This window comes from Mytilus edulis, chromosome 1 (assembly GCF_963676685.1).
Source record: "Mytilus edulis chromosome 1, xbMytEdul2.2, whole genome shotgun sequence".
NCBI lineage: Eukaryota > Metazoa > Mollusca > Bivalvia > Mytilida > Mytilidae > Mytilus > Mytilus edulis.
In genome coordinates, this window is record NC_092344.1 from 83,824,821 (window position 1) to 83,847,626 (window position 22,806).

Below are 22,806 nucleotides of genomic sequence, written 5' to 3' on the forward strand. Positions count from 1 at the left end.
ACTCCAAGTTAATTGTCAATACCCAATTCATTTATCAAGAAGTTTATGTAATATAATTTACACACAAAAAAAAATAATCTTTGGAGCTTCATCTGCGGGGAAGAAAACATATTTGTCATGGAGGTAGGATAGGTGCTTTACAACATTTGGGACTCTCGAAAATACCTCCCTATTTTAAAGATTAGTCTTTGCCTATTATTTCTCATACCTATATCTAACCACCAATATTGCAACTTAAATCTTGTAACGGTTGTGCTATATATTATCAGCGGAGTATGTGTATCCTTTTCCTTACACGTCTGAGACATATGATGAGTAAGTTGTCTTAAAACATTAAATTTTGATGTCGTCATCAGTTTATTTTGTTCACTCTTTCAGTTTCAATAGCTTTTTGAAAGTCAGTTTGAAAAGAGTTAGTTCAACGTTCAATTGATGCCTTATAGTCCGTAAGTTTGCAAAATATAAAATTAAAAAAAAAAAAAATAATGAATAAGACATGCTAAGGTTTTAATTTTTAAAGCCTTAACAATTTCATTCTGTAACAAGTAAAAAATGTCTTGTTTAATGTTCAATCTACCATATAACTGATAAAGATCTTTGTCATATAAGATAAGCACCATATATCATTTTGGCATATAAAGGCATATACAAATGGCTAAAAATAAATAAAAATAAATAAATAAATAAATGCATAATATAACGATTGCATTTGAAATCACATATTGACGTCCATATACTCTATTCCATCATCCACAATTCCTATTAATTTTGGACGAATCAAATTTTCATTAGAATCAGTTTTTTTATTGTCTGATGAGGAATTCTCTGATTGTGAGTTTACGGATACCTGATCTTTCTCACAGATGGATTCATTTTGAAATTGATTTGAAATGTCAGAATCTATACAACTACCTTGTGCATACGAAGGTTCTGATGTGCTAGTTTCGTTACTGTCTGTGTGTAACTCTTCTTCGGAACTTACAATAAAACATTGCATTTCTGAAAGGTTTAAAGCTTCGTTATGCAGATGAATATCCCTATTTGGGACGCATACAATTGTAAGAGAACCACTTCGGCTATGTCGTAACTCGCAAGAATTTCGAACTGAACATGGCAACGATTCATAAGCTGGTGGTGGTTCTTCGTTCTCTTCGACTGCTACAACGTCATCATATGTAGGTGGCGCATATATCTGAGCAGTCAACCCCATGTCATTTGTAATTTTCCATTTTCCATCTGCATTTCTTCTAGCATGAACTTGAATGCTTTCTCTTCGTAAATAGCTATATAACAAAATAGAAACAGAATATTACGATATTTCAATGAGATATAACACATTTTATGGATCAAATTTTAAATTCAAAAATACAATATTCCAATCAAAAATCAAAGGTGTCTGTAAAACAAATGATATGATTTCCGAGAGCACAATTTAGGTTTTTGAAAAAAGATTTAGTACTCATCAGGAATAATCAAGACCAACAAAAGTTGTGACCGAAATTTTACTCTAACAAGAATCATACAAATATGCTTCTGGGAAACATTAGGCCCATGCGAATATATTTAATTATCCTAGAATAAACCTTTATTACATTTTCAAACATAATCCTCTTAGTTAGCAATAATTTCTGTCAATTTCATCTAAGGGTTGACTGGAGAATATATATATGGTCATATCTGGATTTCGCCAATAAAAGGATGTATAATTACGAGCCTTATGTAAGAGTGTCGTGCTCTCTGCACGATAAAGAACCCTTGCAACAACCTGTGGCAAGGCAAAAGTTCCTAAATATACCCTAATTCTTTATAGGAATATGCGTGGATTTAGGTCAAGATATACATTTACGTAGATAAAGGCACCTAAACGTGCCTTAAAGTCTCATAAAAGGTCTTTGTTATAAATATGGTATTCTTATTTAACAAATATACTTATCAGTATTCCAAATTACCATTTCTTTTTAGCATTACTATAGGTTTCATAATTAAATAATGAAGCTGTTTGTAAAGCATACATAATCCACCGTGCCCAAACATGCAAGACAGTACATCTATAATTTATCAGTAACCCATCAATCCATCTGCTTTTACTGCTTTTGGCCAGTATGTTTGGTAAGCTATGAATATTATATACTCACCACTGTGCCTTCAGAAACACTATTTGCAATAAGTCGATAATAATTAAATTCGTTAAAAAAAAGATAAGTTGAAAGATAGAACAATAAAAATCATAGAATAACAGTGAAAAGGTTACACCGTGTACGTACAGCTAATGTTTTTTTTTAAATATCGGTCGTTTAGATAAACTGAATTGAGGGTAACATTCTTGCAAGAAGCTTGTGTTGGTGAAACAGTGCATTGTAAAAAGATTTGTTTTTTTATGCATTTTAAGTATATATAAGTCAACCGCCAAATATAACGTTCATTCTAATGCAACAACGTTTGTAACGTTCATTTTGATTGGATAACGTCACTTTCTTACATGGCATCAATTCACAATTGATGCTATGGGACGTACACGCAAGCGCAGACGGCATATGACAGATTTTAAATACATGTTTTAACGTTGTTTTCTGTCAGTTTCATTAGAATGGAGATAACAATATTGTATTTTAAGCTCCGACGGCATCAATTTGGGATTTGATGGTCGCAAATACCCGTTTACTGTCTCCGCTAACGTGTCGCCAGTAAACTTAATTTGCGAACATCAAATCCCCAATTGATGCCGTCGGAGCTTAAAATACAATACAGTTATCTCCTAATTATTAACCTTCAATGATGCTTCAAGTCACAATTTTGTACTTTAAAAGACGAATAAACACACGAAGAGTTTCCTGGGTTTGACGCCTCCATAGGGAATGTATTACGCCAAAGATAGCTAAAGAGGAGTGACTACCACATTCGATATAATAGATATCAACGCAACAATATTCGACAAGGAATACTATATTTACCTTCTTTTGTTAATTCTGTAAATTACTCCGAATACTAAAACAACGACTAGAACAAACGACAAACTGGCTAAAGCCCCGGCTGTTATAACATTACCAATAGCATCTGAAATAAACAATCAGAATAGTTCTTGTTTTTTTAATTTTATTTTTATGACTGAAATCAATTTTTTTAATACTAAATATTGGTCCAACATAAAAAAAAAACATAACATATAGACAATACGAAAAACAGTTTAAAATGTTTACTATTACTTTAATTTGGACATCCAACTTTTAATACAGCTTAGTTCATTTAGGGTAATTGAACATGTAAATGTAATTAAAAAAAAAATCCATGAAAGTGCAGCTTACCAAATAAATGAACTCAGATGTTCTATATTGAAGTTTTTCAAGCTCATGTTTAAAGAGTAAAAAAATAAGAGCATTTAGTCTTACATGAATGATATTTTTATTAGTTGTTAGTTGCTTTGAACTAGCTGTCAGTAATTGCGAGTACTCTCAGATCTGAACTTAGTGACTTTTTGTTGTTGGGATATATAGGTGCCCGGCCACTTCCACCCTGTGTTTTTAGTAGATGTATTTCTATGAGTATCCAGCTGATGAGTTAATCCTTTTTCAACTGATTTTTATAGTTTGTTCTTATGTTGTACTGTTACACCACTATCCATGGTTAGAAGGAGGGTTGGGATCACGCGAACATGTTTATACCCGCCACATTCTGTATGTATGTGTCTGTCCTAGGTCAGGAGCCTTTAATTCAAAGGTTGTCGCATGTTGATGTGTTACCGATGATTTTTCTTCATCGTTATTTTTTGGTTGTACATAAATAAGGTTGTTAGTTTTCTCGTTTGAATTGCCTTACATTTGGCATTTCAGGGCTTTTATAGCTGACTATACAGTATGGGCTTTGCTCATTGTTGAAGGCCGTATTGTAACCTATTGTTCTTAATTCTGTGTCATTTGGGTTCTTGTGGAGAGTTGTCTCATTGGCAATCATACCACATCTTCTTTGTTATATAGGTGGTATGAATGCCAAAATGGACAACTCTCTACCAAAGACTTAAAGAAGTAGAAGATAGACAATGAATATAAAAAACATGTGGTATGATTGCCAATGAGACAATTCTCCACAAGAGACCAATTGACAAAAAGTTCTGTAGTTCTAGAAATTTACTATGTTCATCGTAGTGTTTGTATTTATCCGACAAAATTAACCTTACATTGAACTTTGATACTTACATTTTTCCTCTAAACCTGTCGACAAAACCCAGTTACATTGAGTTTCATCGCTGTCGTCTTTTGCTCCACAGTTATGATCCCCATTGCATAAAGTACTTGTAGGTATACAAATAGACCCCTTCAAACAACGAGAGTGAAAACTGGCACATCCTCCATCAGGATGGGGATCTGGGGAGTAAAAAGAAATATATAAACCAATCAATATATTTGTTAATAGTCTAATAGATATGTCATCTGTGGATTTAAAGGTAATGTTTGTTCTCTAAGAAGCGGTAGAACTTGCGTTTATTTCTCTATGTGAAAATAAAATAATTGTAAATGGCCATGCGTTATCTGTTCTAGTTGAGTATTTGTTATTTATAATCATAAACTTATATGAAAAAAACTTACATAAGATATGATTAATGACAAATAAATTCAATCTTTTCGTTTCGTTTTGTTTTGTTTTGTTTTTTTTCTTTGATCTCAAAGGCATACTTTATAAGAAAATAATTTCAGTTACAAGACCAGTATGAAATATGCCAAACAGAGAGGAAGCTGAACATGTGTAATAACATTGGACATTTATTGTTGGTAAAGATGCTTGTGGTTCCAAATGATTGAATAAGCAATTAGAGAATGCATTGATCCATATTGGATAACGGATTTGGTTGTTAAAAGTTTCTTCTATCAGAGCATAACTTTGTGATATTTTATGGTCTGTTCAGATTAAGCATGCATTTGGTTCAGAATTACTTGACAATTAAAGTTTAAAATTGAATCGTTTTAAAAATCGATGAAGCAAATTGTGAATCTGATTTGGGTACTAGTATATTCTTTAGTTCTATAAGCTATTTGGAAACTTTTGTACATTTTCAGTTCATTAAATTTGTTCTATGCGAAAAACATCAGCTTATAAATATTGAAAAATGTTCTAGAATGAGCACTCAGCAGGTGACCGATTAAAAATAAAAAAGAATGCTTATAGTTAAAGAAAGTCTCTCATATTATATCAATACCGCTGCCGGTCTAAATTACCCAAACTGTACAGACAATATGACATTCTAATATGATCTGATGAATAGAAAAATCCTTATCATATTTAAAGAAATCATATTTCAAAATAATTATAAAAGCAACGCAATGATCATAGTAATAATGCATCATATCCCAACCTCGTCGCTTTTTTTTAATTTGATCTTTAAGGGTTAATACAGAAATACGTCGTCAGTTGATTACAAAAAAATAAAAAAATCTGATCATGATTACTCAAATATATATAAAACATAAGTAAACAAACCTTTGACTGATGTTATCAATATTCTGAATCCTCGGTAAAGTAAACTTGGTTTACCCATGTAATCTAACCGGAACATGTTACCAGACGACAAATAGTCCTGTACACCGGAACTGGTACGTGTGTAATATTGGTCATAGATACCATACAATCCTCCTGCGGGAGAGACTTGGGAAGCATTACCTTTCCTACTGTAGTCATATATATGAAGTCTAAAATATAAAATCAAACTGTGAAAAAGAATCTTCCATCATTAAAAAAAATCTAAGAAGAACAAGAATTGTCCGAATTATCATATTTTTGTATGCAATTGATGAAAACTGTTTCAATAAAGTAAGTTCCAGTTGGTTTATTCAGTTACAGTCAGTTTGAAAAGGCTAGTCCGGGTTATGGGTTTTTGTTAATTGTAAGACGTGGTCTCCTTTTAACAAAAACATCTTTTAGTGAAACATATTTGATATTTGAATGATTGCAATGATAAAATTCTGTTATGTGTAGTTGTGCTCATGATGGAACATTAATGAAACCTAGCTTTCACTTGTATTTCTAAGTTTTTGAAGTTGACCATAAACCAATTGAAATAATGCTAGATGCCTATATCTGCATTTAAAATGAAAATAAAATAGTATCGACTTATGAAGATCTTAGATGTACTGAGCATTTATTTATATTTCATTATGCTTACCTGTCTGGTGAAAGATTATGATATGAAATATCTAATGTAATAAAATGAAGCAGCAATCTTGAGTCGGGGTCTGTCACTATCTTTGCTGCACAGTGTATATGGTTTTTCGGTTCAACTTCGAGAAGATTATTGGTTAGTTCTATGATGGTACTGGAGTTGGCAAATATAACATTGTGATGACAATAGTGCGTCATATATTTTGTTGATGTTATTCCTAACGCTGCTGGAACTGAAATTAAGTAATTTAAGATAAAATCATCCGTTAAACGACGTATAACATTATATTTGATTTTCATATGGTATCAACTAAGGAACACGAAAGGCTTTACAGATATCTATATAATTGTTAATTTCTGTGTCATATGGTCTCTAGTGAATAGTTGTCTTATTGCCAATCATACCACATCTTCTTTTTTAATTCAAAAACTACAAGCATGCCTCGTCTAATCTTTTTTTATTTCTTTGCTTAAAATCAGTTGTTCTTGTTCTTGATATTGATATTTCTGTTTCTTTGATATTGTTCTTGATATTGATATTTCTGTGTCTTTGATATTGTTGTACCGTTTACTGGTATACTTTTTGTTAATTCAGCACACATTATCCGTGTTTATTCGAGAACGTTTTTATCGTTTTTCACACTACATCATGTAGAGTACAACTTCTCTTACCAGTGGAGTCCTATTTGTCTGGTAGGTGTTTAAAAATACGAGTTAATACGTCAAAACTGATTGGAGACGTTTGAATACATGCGTGTATTTGAAAACATGGGAAATTTTACTACATTTACAATGCCGTATATATGTTATATTTCCTATTTTGCAAATTCGGAGTTTCAAAATTAGCAAAATAGGAAATATAACATATACTCATTTGTTCTTGCAAATCTCTGCCTTATGGTCAACTGCTATTATTAGAATGTAGTTAATCCCCATTTGCCATTATAAAATGTTTCCGTTTTTCAAGTTAAATGAAATTTGGAGGAACCTTTTTTTACATGGTCGTCAAGTGGAGACTGATATCTAAGAACATATACTTTTGAACAATTTTAAAGAGGCATAGTCTTCAGCATAGTTATTTTGGTTGATACCGGTACATGTTTGAATTTTAAATGGTCCTTTTTTAATAAATGTATATCATTACTGAGCATTAGTAAAAATCCTTGTTATCAGAATTCTTTTTTTAGACAAAAAATAAAATCGTTAGTATCAAAACATTTGTAAGTGGTCATAAGAAATGCAAATCATTAGGTGTAATACCACCAAATCATGGTACGTCACATCCGGTTGAATACGAAAATAGGTCGAAAAAAATATCCCTTGAATTTGACAGTTGCAGGTAATTAATCCTACATTTTATTGCAGTAAAAGATTTCTGTGTCATAAACATATGTCTTGGGTATTTCAAAGCACCATTGTTTTTTTATTTGGGATTTCTAGAAAATATTTTGTAATCTTGAGGTTACATGATGACTAATGCCCGCGTCACACTGTCCCGATTTTTACGCCGATGGCAACACGATTATGGAAATTTTCAAAATCGGGACTGATCGTATCCAGATCGGGCTATTCGTAGTGCCATCTTTAACCATCGTAGAACCATCGGCCACTTTTTCTAGCCTTCGGGGACAACTTCGGGAAGGATTCTAATTTTTTTAACATGTTAAAAAATCCCCGAAGGTGCGTCCGATGTTTAGGGTTCGTATTGAGTTCGTATCACCATCCTCACCATCGTAATGTCACCGGGAATGCATCTTTGAACATCGTATTGCATTCGTGTTTCCATCGTTTCCATCGGGCAATTTTGACATTACGATGTCTACACGAATGAATCACGAAGCTAACCGAAGGTCTTACGATGGCAACACGACTTCGTGAAGACCTCGTAATCCCGTCGTGATGCCATCGAATAAAGTACGAAGGTGACAAGATGGAACTACGACGGCAATAAATCCAGCTAAATGTAAGTTAATTTTCGCGCTTAAGGATGTTTGCTCCTCTAATTTTTGAATTTTGCCAGATTTTCGGAATCCTCTGGTTTTATCCATGTATTAACATTAAAAAAAAATGCCCACTAACCCCTACTTTTCTCTTTATATTTTTATAACATATAGTTTAAATAGCAATATTTCAAAATCTTATGAAATCCTTGTTATTTTTTCATAGTTTTTTAAAAAAAAAAGGTGCCAATGTTAAATGTAAGAAAAATCTAGAGAGAATTATTTCCCGGCAAATTTTCAATAGCTTATATTTCGAAAACAAGCACACGGACCCTCCATTTTTTTCTGCTTTTTTTATTGTCTTTATTTATATACTTTCAATCTATAACTGTCTTTTAAAAAGCTTGTTATTTTCAAACAGAGTAGCGAACATCCTTAAATACATTTAAAGTGCCATGCGCGCATGATATGCACTGGTCAGTCTAATACGACAGTTAAGAAAGACGTTCACAAACATGGACCTCATATCATATGATTCTATGAGAACAAGAAAGGCGACAGCGTTGTTTCTCTTAATTCAAAAATGAACAAGAAGAGCAGGTATTACAGGCTCAGGATTTACTTTTACAAATAAAATATTATTTTTTGTTAATTTTTCATATCAAATAACATAATAAAAATCATAAACGCGCCTCGTATACCAACACTGCAGGTACACGTATATAGGGAAACCAACTTTTTCTTCATTATTCTGATTTTTTATGCATCGTCTGAGTTGTTGTCACACGAATGTTTACTCCATAAACATTTTGTTTTCTATATGTCATATTTTGCCGCATTAGTTGCTTTCCCCACATCCTTCCTTTAGTCTATATTATTATGATATTCTCCTGGAAGAGCTCCTTTTGAATAAAAGGGATCAACGAACCCATTACCTTACCTTTAAGATAGATCAGTAAACATGGGCATAATTATGGGTGATTATTCAGACTAGTGCACACATTTTACAGTTCAAACAAGGCAATGCCGAGCGTGGCATCCCTCATATGTAACATATTGGGGACAAATATGGACACTATATTTGTATATGACACATGCAGAAAATGGTAAATTGAATACGCATATTTGATACATAAACTATTTTTTAGAAATCAACCAAATTATTCAGTAACTGGAAATACCCACGGTCTTCCGTCTTATGATTAAACCAAAAATTAAATGTACAATATAGTATATATTCAATATTGATCAAACAATTTAAAACGCGTGATGCCTTCGGCATACAATTTAAATACATCGTAAGCTGTACACGGACGTCTTTTAGACATCGTATGGCCATCGAGCCATCATCGTAATCCATCGTGTAGCCTTCGTGATCCATCTTGTAGGCTTCGGCTGAGATATGAAGCTTAAATACCGTCTTCGGTTAACCTTCGAATGTCCATCTTTTGCTATCGTATATACTTTCGGCACCCTCGTATAGACTTTGTTATTCATCGTACTTGCTTCGGTCACTTTTGGGTATTTTAACGAGATCGGGACCAACTTCGTACAAACTTACAATTTTCGCATTCGGGTGTCCATCGTATATAAAAATCGGGACAGTGTGACGCGGGCATAAACCTTGTACACAGATAAAATAAGGGGAGAGATTTGATTGGTTAACTTCCAGTGATGGTTATTTTCTTATATGCAATGAAATGTTATGTGAATTTTTTTCTATAGTACTGGACAGGATAAAACTTAACTCATGCCAAGTATTTGTTTATTTGAAACAAAGATAAATTCTACAGATTTTTTTGAAAAGTGCAAATTTAACAAAGACTAATGGGGGAAAATCAATGGTGGTATTACACCTTACCATTTTACCTTAAGATTGAAGAGTTTTTTGTAATCTGCAGAAGCAGGTAAGCATAAAACACGTCCAAATAATGTTTAACCTACATTTTGAAATTATAATGAATAATATAATTTACTGTTTAATAACTGGTTTTTTTTCTTTAATTTTTAGAGTGTTTATTCTCAAATTATTATAAAATCAGATATACTTCTAGTCAAATAAAAGAATCTTAAGTTAAAGGTACGCGATAAAACCGCCGTTTTTTGTTACTTTTGATTCTTTTTCAATAAGTTCTTTTTGCGAGTTTGATATATTCATAATGACATCAATCATTTTTATAAAAATTAACGTTCTGTGTTAATTTCCTTCCATTGCGTGATAATGGATGGTAATTTAAGAGAAAAATATTAGTACTAATTAGAACTTTATCTAATGCTAATTGCGTGTTACACAAAACTTTTCTGACAACGAGGGAAGCTTCAGTCATTGATTGCTCAAATGAGGCATTTTAACATTATCACTATGCCGTAACATGTCATGAAAAGCTCGTTTTGGTCTTTAAATATCGCCACTGATTGACTTTGTTGTCAATCTATATGGTGACTTGATTACAAAGGTTTTACCTCGAATTAGTTACCATATTGGATCGCTTCCGGTGTTTAAGATTTAATCAATTGATTGTCATGGTAACAATTTTTAAAGTTTTTTGGTATTGCTCAATATCGGAAGTAGCCGATAACAAAATTCTATCCTGTTTCAGGATCTCTTACTTTCGAACATGTTCTACAGAAAGGTTTTTCTGATAAAAAAAGACATCATCCATTTTTGAAGTACTGATGGCTTCTCGGATGTGTGATCACAAATTGATGATTTTTTTATTGATCTATTTTATGATAACCTCTTTCGTAAACATTTATAATAGTTTGCAAATTGCATAATGGATAAAAAGAGAGAAAGAAAAAAGATAGTTGTTGTAAGGACATCTATTATCTAACAAAGTTTTGTCAAGTTATCATTTTATAATCACAATCTCAACTACATATTGCATTTAATTAATATTGGTTAGTTTATTTTTTTTTAATATTTTTTTTAATTTGTAAGTGATTTATATATAAAAACGAAATATCCATATATGTAAAATTTCGAATAAAATTTTGAATTCCAACACAAAAGAACAAAATGTACATTTACAAAGGAACCAATTTGAAACATCAATTCAACTGAAAATTCTTATTAAACATATTTAACTATGAAGCGGCAGCTACATATTTGAACTGTATTTTAACTTTGGAAAAAGACACGAATTGTTGCGGGATGTAAACTAGTGTTTTGTGCGACCAGAAATTATCATTTTGACTAGTAGAAGAAGAAAAAAACGATGAATAGCCGCCTCATTTGCAATCATACCATATCTCCTAAAACGATACACTATTTTAGGATGCTCGTCATTTTACGAACATTAGCTTAATGTATTGTTTTAAAATGTGCTGATTATGTCATGCTCTAGTGAACTTACTGCATATAAGATGCTACCATATTAAAGCTTTTCAGTAGTGAGTTGCCCGATAACAAATTTGTTACTTTTTTTGTTATAAAATACAGTAATGTATAATGTGGGAATTCTTAGAAATGTTTTATTCAATGAGAATAGTTTTGTAGTTATTCAAGATTTTTGAGATCCTAAATAATGTTTCATAAACACCTCTAGAGTGTGACTTGATTGAACTAAGAATACTTTGCGATGATTCTAGAGGCTTTAGTATATTGAATCATTTGTCTGAAATGAGATTTAAATAGAAGAAACTATTAACATATCCAGTTTTGTTGATGTTTTTGCTGTTTTCTCATAAAACTTGTAACCTAAAGGTGCAAAATGTTATTTATTCAATTCGCAAGTTTCTTGCAAAGTTAGTTGAGTGATGATCATTGTAAAGCTCTATTACAAACTAAATAAGTAAGAGAATGACCGTAACATGTGTGGTATTTAAAGACATATATAGTTGCGGATTTTGCTGTTATGCATAGCCCGCATTTGTCAGTAAATATTATTAGTGATATAATACGCACCAAGTTAACCTAATCAAACATTTTATTTAAATCCCATAAACAGATTAAAACATGTCAAAAGAGGATTAGAAAAATATTGAATTACTTATATATAAGATAATATTTGAAGACAGTTAAAATCTTATAAGCAAACATTAAATGACTCTACTGGACATGTATATGGTATAATTCACCTGTTTAAGTGTTTGTTTTGAGATCATTGAATAGAGTGTTGAATTTCACTCGGTTTTGACATACATATACGAAATCGTTTGTCTTTTTCTGATTTTTTTGTACGTGGTTTTAAGAACGCCCCCATATATATAAACACATACATTTTCTTATAGAGTATTCTTAAAGAATTTTTGTGTATGTTTAGCTTTCGAATTGCCAAATTTATGCACCCAAAGCTTCCCACTATTCATTTTTTGTTTGCATGGAATGATAAAGCAGTATATAATTATTGTTTTAAGTTACTTTAAAAGCAGAATACTCGTTAGCCACAAGAGCCTCATTTTTAAAGTTTACTTTGAATATGTCTACGAAAGTCCATAAATAACCGATTTGTTTAAAATCTATTTTCTATTGTTTTTCCCTCATTGCATAACGGTGTTTGATGTGCAATACCAATTATCAAACAAAAGCTTATTTACAATAGATCGATTATTATCATATTTCAAGTTAAATGTCCGGAATTATCATATTGGTTTTTACGTAGTTACAAACAAAATATATAGGAATATATATTACATGCACACACTTTCTCCCTTTTTTGTTCGTTTTATCACGAGGGTCGTTATAATTTCAATATTATAGTAATTAAGCTTGATTCGAATCTGGAAGCTTAATGTTCAATTGTTTAGTGTCTATTCATGTCGAGGTTTCTATCGATTTCATACAGTTTTGAAGTAAATGTTCATTTCACTTGGATGTTAATTTTACGGTGACGAAACAACAATACTTGTTTAATGCGTCAAATTCTAGTCCGTTTTTCTGCACATGTGATTTATCAAGAGTATCAATATTCAACATGGAATATCCATTAATTTTGTGAGAGCTCAACTTCCGGTTTTAGATTCTCGTCTTTTTTTAATAAGAATGAAAATGAAATTTTTTAATTAAAACTAAGCGGGTATTTTTATGTGGAATAACTGATCTCGCTCGGATGATATTTATAAATAGTTATTATTTTACATCATCTTAATTAGAATTACTGATCCGTTTAAACTACATGTTTCATATGGTAAACTTTGAGTGAAATAGCTGTGAAAATGCTATTTTTTCCCTCGGTCAACAATGAATTTATATTTTAGTTCATACACAATTTGTGTTTTGGAAATAATAAACGCGACGATCGTAATAACCTTAATCTGTCGAATAGAATTCCATTTTAGGAATCAAACGCACCTGATATATACGCGAATTTCAAATTCAATGGAGAAAGTTCCGTCAGTATGAGCAAATGATCTCATGAACGGACAAATCGGAGCCAGTTTAAGAAAGAAATATATATCTTGAAACTTTCATGAGATCGCATTTGTTTCCAATTGCTTTCTGTAGCCTATGTTTGGTAATAAGTAGTTTTTTCGAGGAAAATAAAGATGTTATCTTACTGTCGAAGTTAAATTGTTCTTCCACCTTTGGATATGAATACAAAACAAAAAGTTCCAATACAACCATTTGTAGTTCTTCGTATAACGCTCGAAGACAACTACTTATACTAACTTAATAAAATAAGTAATTATACTATAAAATATTAAAAAAAATCATATCGAGTACTTTCAGGTCACAAAAAGTACACCAGCAATAACACATCACTGGGACACACTTACTTTGCTTTTAATGACACAAGCAGTATAGAGGGAAAGAACGTGCTTCTTTTTGTTTTAGTATGCTGGATGGATTTTTATATGTGACATCGGTTTATTTGACAATTTGGTTATTTGAACTGAATTTTTAACTGTCTAAACATTTGATAATATGCTGGTATCTTTTTCTACAGAAATTTGAAAGGGAAGGATCATTATGGTTGTTATACGATTAGCGTCAGGGCATATGTCCAACTGCCATACTTACTTTAATAATTTAAGTTGAAGTTTTTCACAGATAGGTTATCAGACGACCAATGTCCCCGCAACCTTAACCTCTATCTTTTTTTGATGATATATTTGTATTGGTATTTTTTTTTATTGCAAAGTATATTTTAAAGAAAGTAAGATTTTCTTCGTGACTTAAAAAAAACGCCTTTTTATCTACTTCTTTTCTATAGGATAAGTATAATTCTATTTTAATGACACGGATGCCATAATTCATCACAGAAGCAAAAGCAATTTACTTTCATTAGATATTTAATTTAATTCTCTAAAAATCCAATTTTTTATTTACATTCAAACTTTCAATTTCAAAAAGACCTGGATTTACATAAAACCCAAAGTCTATGTATTACGTGCGCTAAAGCATAACGTTTCTGATACGGTTTCTACAATAACTGCATTGAATTGAACTCATGACAAATTTCATAAAAGCAGTTAGCTATTCAGTTTAATGCGTACCCATGACGAATTTTATCTATGTATAAAGCAATCTTTCAATGCATTTTGTTCATTTACCCCGGGTGGGCAGACATTTAATTAAACAGTAAATAAGCGTCAAGATTCTTTTGAATTTTAATGAGATAACTGAATTTAAAATTGATAAGAAATAGATTTGTGTTCTGTATACTTTAAAGAAATGTACATATATATGTAGACATTTGTAGGTACATTACTTTGAACGTTTATACAAAACATTTTTACATCAAAACTAAGCCATTACCAACTTCAATCAGTAATTTTGAAAATCATTTAACTCAATTTCATATTTTCGTTTTGTTGTTTTTCCTTTTCATAGGATTTAAACAGTCATTCCAGTGTCATTTATCAAAGTCAGAAGCATAGTTTGCCATTCAAGCTTAATATTTTGACACCACATGCAGGCCTCAATTTATATTGCCAGTTTAAACAAACCCATTATATAAAGAACGATAATAAGAGAGTTGGTCTACATATTAGTCGAACCATTTTTAACTTATGTAATAGTATATCATAATAGTATATCATAATTTTTTTACAATTATATATAGAAATCTTACGTACAGATCCTTTTTTAAAGCTGTTTTTAAATTATTTATTTTAACCGATCATATCACCATAAAATGACTTTTTAGCATTGAAAATATAACAAAGGCGCTTCTCTTGTTTCGGATGATGTTCAACTTGCATATAATATAAAAACCGTTAACTGTCGAACTTGTTTAGACAGCCAACATGCACTTATATTTATAGAGAAAAAAATGTGTAACGGTTTAGACCTAATAAAATTATGATGTATTAAGTTTAATTTATATTATACAATAGTTAAAAATGTCTCGACGAAGGATTTGTCTCAGACATGGATGGGATAACGAAAATATATACTTTCGAGAGATTTTAGTGAGAAGAAAATCTTTAAACAAATTCCTTTCATTTTTCAGGTATAATGGTGGTGTCCTTTCACTTATTTATTTTGAAAAAGGTCTTTGAATCATATATATCTCACTGTACTTAGAATTAAAATTAAGGGTGCTACAGGAATACGCCGGAGGGTCTGCTCTACATTTAGGTTAAAATAAAATATCTTAATTTACGATATAGGACAAATAAATTTTCATTCTTAAGTTGTAACAGAGCTCCTATCCCACCCAAATATTTTTTTTCTCTGAATCTCAGTTAATATGACGCCAGATCATGTTCTGACAAATGAGATTCCACGAACAGCATTCATGACAACAAAAAACTTCTCTTACAGACCTACGAAAAAGGACGATTAAAATTATAAAAAATTAACAAGTGAAATTAGCTGAGCGTTTAACTATAGTACTTGTCCTCAAATATCCGCTACTGGCATTGTGCATAAGAACCAGTGTCATCAATCCCCTACAAGTCGTTAAGTACTTAATAAGTGTTAGTTGTCACAAAACATTACTTTGGATTCCTGTGACGGTTGGTTCATTTGAATAGTAGGGGGATGCTTACTCTATCAACGAATCTGGTCTCAATCGATTTGGAAATCGACATGTAGCGAAGAAATCTGCTCAAATTGCGGGTGCTAGGGGTAAAAAAATTCGATTGTCATGCTTGTCTAAATTATCCTGGTCCGATTTTTTTAACTGATGTTGGAAAATATGATGTTTAAAATGCCTAAATTTACAAAATTAAGTTTATACGAATCGCCCCTCAGAACTAATGTCCACTGATTATACCTAACAACTTTCTAATCATACACAAACAAATTAGCATAAAGAATATATATTTACCATGAACAAATAAAGTTAGAAAGAAAAGTAATAGCAAATGTAACTATCAACAAAAGTTGCTTTTTGTATGATTGGAGAGTATGTTCGACTTTTAGCTCTAACATGATGTACATGAATCTATTTTTCTTTTTAATATGAATCAACGAGCTTCTTTCCTTTCTTCACTTTTGATGGCGTTTTCCTTAGTTTGACTTTTTTCATCAGATGAATGGCATGGCGTCGGAATTTCGTGATCTTATGAGCAGTTATTGTTTAACATATAGAAAAAACATATTCTTTTATGAACAATCTAAATATCTTCATAAAATTTTGAACATAAATATTGCTGTTAATCACACAAACTATCCAGCTTCTTAGAATAAACAAAACCATACATCTTCTTTTTTTATATTAATGAATAAGGACTTTATATACTTGTGTGGTTCTCTCCACTGGAACCCATGTATTGTCTTTATGTCCAAATTTATACATAACCTGAATGTTTTTATATTTCTACATGGGTGATCACAGTTATTGTCTAACAGCCTGAAGTCAAAATGCTAATTTTTAGTACATAAATTGTAGAAAGGTGTCCCGGTATATACTGAGAGATATCATCTTCATTAAAATGTAGATTAAAATGTATCAGACATTACTGTAAATATCTTGCCGATGTCCAAAAACGTTTTATTTGATGTCTTAAAACAAATTTCTTAGGGCTTTATAAAATTATTATTTCAAGTTATCAAGAAATCAGCATTTATGGGAAGTTCTTCGTGAATCTATTTTTAGCAATTCATCAGTACATCAGTATATATAAATGTATTCCATCAAAAGAATCCGTCAACTTTTAATGATCGAACGAATATATTTTATTGTTTTAAACATAAGACATTGTAAAAAGTTGAAGGTGTTGACATTGTTGAGAAAAGGTAACGTGTCACGGTGACTAAGAATGAAGTGCAGTGACATTATTGGTCTATAATGTATTTGTATAGTAACTGTGTTTGCTTAATTTTTATACCCTGTTTGTTCGTTTTCTTTAAACAGTTTAACAAGTTAATTATATGATGATTTTATTCAGATCTATTCAAAATTCAGTATTTAAAATAACAATATATGTGTTGTGCTTTTGCAAGTTTTATCAAAGTTCGACCAAAGTTGTGAAATTTCTCACATTTCTTTCTTCGTCTTTTATATGTTTAAAAAAATACATTTAAAATCTTTTTATGGACTTTAATCGATCTAACAAAATGAACAAAGCCGAATAGATTAGTTTATAGTCCAAGAGATTTAAATTTCAATACACAACTGAAATAATTATTACGTTACAAGAAAATAAATAAGAATTCTACTATTAAAAAAATATTTTAACTTACCACTGAAGATAAATATTAACTTAAGATATATTCTTCCGTTCGACATGGTCAAAATTTAGCCAGAAATGTCAATAATTAAAGTCAACAAGATCAAGTATTGGCTAATTACTAACGCCTTGTGTAATTATCTCAGATTCATTGTAAATAATATCTGATTAATATTGGTAAGAAAACTTCTACAATAATTTATCATTTCATTGGTCGATCAAGATTTTTATCGATCACGTGTCCTTTTAAAATATACGGGAGGCTATCATGGAGTGGTTAAGCGGATCATACTTGCTTAAATTTTATTACTGTATAACAGGTTTACAGTGAGCCGCACAGGGAGCCGTATTGGTAATGACACCATATATATAAAGGATTACAATAATTCTAAAACAATAGAATATTTGCGAGTTTATGTGAAAACAATGTTAGATACCTATATATAGAGTAAGCCGGACAATATATTATGCTTGGAATGAGCAAGGAATTGTATATTTAAAAGGAATGGAAACGCGGCTCGAGATCAATCGGGATACCCGCAGCGCACCCGCAGAGCTATAAACCATGTCTGGCTCAGGCGGAAGTATGATGAATGATATAAAAAATCATGACGGAGTTCCATTTCCTGTCATATCAAATCGGTCTTTTAATTCACGGGGTCATCTTGCTTGAGACGATATAAATGAGAGAGAAACCCGAAATCAAGAATAAACTTTTATTCCTAGCAAAAGGTAAGGCCTTAGGCATCATTTGTATACCTCATCAAACATACGTTTGTAATATTGTATTGAGTAAATTCTCATTAGAATAGACCTCGGTCTTGAAAATTGAGGGAGTTTCATCCGGATTACAAAACAAAAAATACTGTGTTGTGATTTTTTTCTAAAAACTTGTAAACCACGAAGTGCAAAACAAAACAGTTGATATCATTATGAAGCTGAAACCTTATTCTATCGCTTACGCTCTTTTTGAAGTTTCTTGTAACTTTTAAGAATTTTCTGCGATTTTTCAAAATTTCAGTTTTGAGTTTCAATATTCTGTCAAAATATGTCTATCAATCTGGGAGTGCACTACGATTTCTTTATTATATTGGAAAGTAGAAAGAAAAAAGTGAGAAAATGAGATATCATTTTAAAGAAGGAATATTTTCCTACAGTTTGGTCTAAATTACGAATGCTAAATGTAATTGGTACAATATATATGATTTTATTTCGAAACATGTTGAAAATTTAAAGTTGTGCGTCAACAAATACATCGACACTTTGTATTTTGGTATAAGTTAAATAACTACTTGAAATAGATGCGACATTGACATATTATTTAAAAGCTTAGACTTTTTTCTATCGCATAGTGTTGGTTTTATGAAAATGGTGATAAAAACGAATTAGCTATGATTTTTCAAAATCCCATGTTTATAGTTCACATTGACGCCATTTTGTTCAGTCAAGTTCGACACCGACGAAGTTGAAAATAACAGACAAGAAATATATACAAAGACTTGCGATTGGGATTGATTGTGCCTTTTTATATACATGTACGATGTTATTCATTTATTTTTTTGTAAATACTTTTTTTTATTCTAAATCGTTGTTTGGTAATGCAGTTTGCCATTATTAAGCGTTGCCGCAAATTACCATACGCAACAGCAAAACTGTTCCTTTCTTTTTTCTCGAAGAGCAGTAGTCTATAGGTCGCAAAAGTATTCTTTTGGTGTTAAAATACATAAAATGCGAATGTGGGAAAGTTTTAACTGTTTCTAATTAGAAAATTTATTGCATCTCTGCATAATTTAGCATTAATTAACAGGTGAGCTCGGCGTTATTAATTTTTAACATCTTCATCTTAAGTATGAAAGACACAAATTAGCTTATCATTAATACATGAAATATTATACCTGCAAATTGGAACATCCCGCATGCCATTGTTTGTTATAACACCTGTAATCTAAGTTCTTTTATCTAGATAATATACTGCAGTTGTTTACTTTTTTCTTCCCTTCATAATGATTTATCAACTTCTTTCTTTATCAGTCATATTTCACAATTGAAAAGTCATTTAACTACATTTTTAAAATTTCCTTTATTTTGCATGAAAACTATTTAAAACTCGTAAAATGTCCGATATCATCTGATTGTGACATGCCTTCGTGAAATATCAAGATAAAAAAAAAAATAGAATAAAAAGTTTTTTTATAAGTAACTTAATTTGCATGTGGTTGTATTGTTATATTTTTTTCTTGGATTAATTTATTTTTGGTCACCTACGTTCGTACTGCACAACGCAACTTGCACAATGTAAGTACCATTACGTACTCTACAATAAAATAGGTATTTCGAATTATCTTCTAAAAAAAACAATTATGATTTATTTTACACCAAGCAAATTGAAAAAGAATGCCCCTCAGAAGGATTTTAGTTTATTATTTTTTATTACGGAAACATGCCTAAGAAGAAAATAAAATCATTGTCAAGTTAGATAACTAGTGTCAGATTAAATGACCACGTTCGATAACTTCTACCAGATAAGTAATGAGCCAGTTAGAGCGATGGGGTGTAATCAACACCCGGTCAAAGCAAGAGATGCATTATAATATTTTCTTTGAAGTCGGTCGCGTTTCCATTCCTTTTAAATATACAATTCCTTGGAATGAGCATGGAAGTACTTTATTGTCAATATAATACATCCGTGGAATGAGTGAAAAAAGATCAAATAATGAAGATCCTAATTATCATTATAACAGACTTCTTGTTTAATGTAACATTATTTTAGAAAATTTTCAAACTGACTTGTCATTAGTTGAAATTAAACTTTTCATTGTATGATAATGATGCATTTCTGTGACTTAATGAGTTATCTATAACATGTATTTTATACACTTTATCTACGATGGGGTGGGTTGGGGTAGATAGAATATGAGAAAGTAGAGGAGGACTTTGCAGAAAAATAGGAAAAATATTTTTTTATTTAGAAGTAAAATGGATTTTGTTGAAGAGTTTTTACCCTAAAATGAGTTCAAAACATTCCTTAAACAACCTTCGCCGTTAGTTTTCTCGTTTGAATTGTTTTACATTGTCTTATCGGGGCCTTTTATAGCTCACTATGCGGTATGGGTTTTGCTCATTGTTGAAGGCCGTACGGTGACCTATAGTTGTTAATGTCTGTGTCATTTTGGTCTTTTGTAGATAGTTGTCTCATTGGCAATCATACCACATCTTCTTTTTTATATATTCGAAAGATTCTGTTGAATAAATGTGGTTAAAAAGAATCGAACACCAAGGGAATAACACTGAAAATCTTATACATGTTTATTTTAACTTTCCGATCATCTCCTAGTTGCACAAGCTTCAACAGAAACTTTCCAGGTCTTTTGATCTCCTATATTGAACTTTTTTCGTTTTAATTGTCAGCCTGAATAGTTATGTTAGTTTACAATATAGATCTAATCTTCGGATGATAATGTGAGTGCAAATATACATTAATCTTTGTATAATATTTTTGTAGCATACATTTTCCGGTTGTATGTCACAAGACAAAGAGGGACCATAGTCAGACATTTAACTTTAATTGTTATAAGCCAATTCCGTAGATTAAAGGAGAACAATGTATTTTGTAAAATAAAACCAACAGATTTATTTACATTAAGTTTATAAAGGCGAGGTTTAAATTTAGTGGATTTGAATTAAGAAGATAAGTTTGCACAAGCACGTATATTTGGTTGATTATATATGAATATTTTAATATTACGAAACCTTTTAAGTCTGAGTAAATGTAAATATATACTGAGCAGTTAAATATTTATGCAGTTATACACTTTAACATCAAGTATTGACATATATGGTAATAATTACTGAAACTGTTTATTCTTCATTATGGAAAAAGTGTTATTTTCCTTCTCAATCGCAACACTTGTTTTGACTTATTTATATATTTTTTTCTCAACATCTTCAAACTACACAATAAAGACATAAGAAATATTTAGAAATTTTTACAGAGCAGTTTAATTGAATAATTCAAAAAAGAGAGTTAAGATGTAAGTATAGGCGTAATTACATTCGGTCGAGTGTGGGAAGGGGGTCAGTAGAAGAAGAGGACAGGACATTATTTTTTCAAGCAGAAATTGATTCAAAATAAACAATTCAGAATATTTTAGAGGACTTAGCAAAAGCAATATCGTATTGGTTATCAGTTCGAAATTATCCTTCGTACATTTCAATCATTAAAGGGCCATTTAATTTAGCTGTCACATGAATGTTCCCCTAAAATTTTCATATTTGATATATTACATACAAAAACGTATGTTCAAATTGCAATTAGTCAGAATTTAGTGTGTAATTTAGTTTAGACGCCATCTAATTAACAATAGAGATGACCTCCGAAGACTGCTAACGATCACTTAACTCAATATAAACATACACATACATATAAATAGATAGCGACTTCGTACAGTTGGATTTATTTTTAGGTCTGTTTGATTTCATGTTATATAGATTGACAAATAAGTTAATTATCTTTTTAACCTGTATAAGAATGTTTTTTATGTGAATAGAATCTGTCAACGAAATGGTTCATCTCTGTTTCACTTTCAATGTTGACATTCCTTTCCTTTTAATGGCTTACACCTCTAAAACGCGCGTAACAAATCCCAAACTAAGAGTTAGATTAAAAGTCACATGAATATGGACTAAATGAGGTAGAGTTATTTACTTGCTTGTGAATAATTCATCAGCGATAATTCATGGCTTATTTGGACAAAATTGAACCAATTGGGCTGCTTTTATTATTTTATAGTTTCACTTTTGTTAATGATTGAACCAAACAAAATTATATTCTAAATATTTATCATATCTCGTAGCTAATGCCCCTTTAATGAAAGTGATATAGTGAAATAATGATTTGCTTTAAGGAGGCTCGCGGGTACAAAAAAATCGGCAAAAAATTAAACATTTGTTTGTTCATTTCAAATTTTATTTATTACACTATAAGTTATTACTTTATGATATAGTACAAAAATTAACCAAAAAAATCGATTCGGTTTGGCCCCAGATGAGTTTTCAAACGTTAATATCATATAAAAAGCTCCAAATTATCTCCCTTTGCTGCAAAAATACCATTTTTTTTAGCATAAGAATGGAATTTTTTTTTTTTTATCTCATC

General features: G+C 31.0%; 1 protein-coding gene across 1 annotated transcript; it reads right to left on the reverse strand.

Moving 5' to 3' along the window:
• Nucleotides 1-490: 490 nt before the first annotated feature.
• On the reverse strand, nucleotides 491-17,847 carry LOC139492798 (uncharacterized). The gene is made up of 6 exons (XM_071280953.1): nucleotides 17,665-17,847; nucleotides 6,152-6,380; nucleotides 5,470-5,678; nucleotides 4,191-4,358; nucleotides 2,952-3,054; nucleotides 491-1,283 (listed from the first exon to the last, which is right to left on the reverse strand). The coding sequence occupies exons 1-6, from the start codon at nucleotides 17,708-17,710 to the stop codon at nucleotides 716-718; spliced, it is 1,323 nt and encodes a 440-aa protein (XP_071137054.1). The 5' UTR covers nucleotides 17,711-17,847; the 3' UTR covers nucleotides 491-715.
• Between the last annotated feature and the right edge of the window lie 4,959 nt (nucleotides 17,848-22,806).

Bases quoted from the DNA above. Each gene is read 5' to 3' on its own strand.
- LOC139492798 (XM_071280953.1), bottom strand. From the start codon at position 17,710: ATGTCGAACGGAAGAATATATCTTAAGTTAATATTTATCTTCAGTG. The intron at 6,381-17,664 runs GTAAGTTAAAAT...ACTTAATTTCAG, and splicing joins GTTAATATTTATCTTCAGTG to TTCCAGCAGCGTTAGGAATA. The intron at 3,055-4,190 runs GTAAGTATCAAA...TGTTTATTTCAG, and splicing joins GACAGGTTTAGAGGAAAAAT to ATGCTATTGGTAATGTTATA.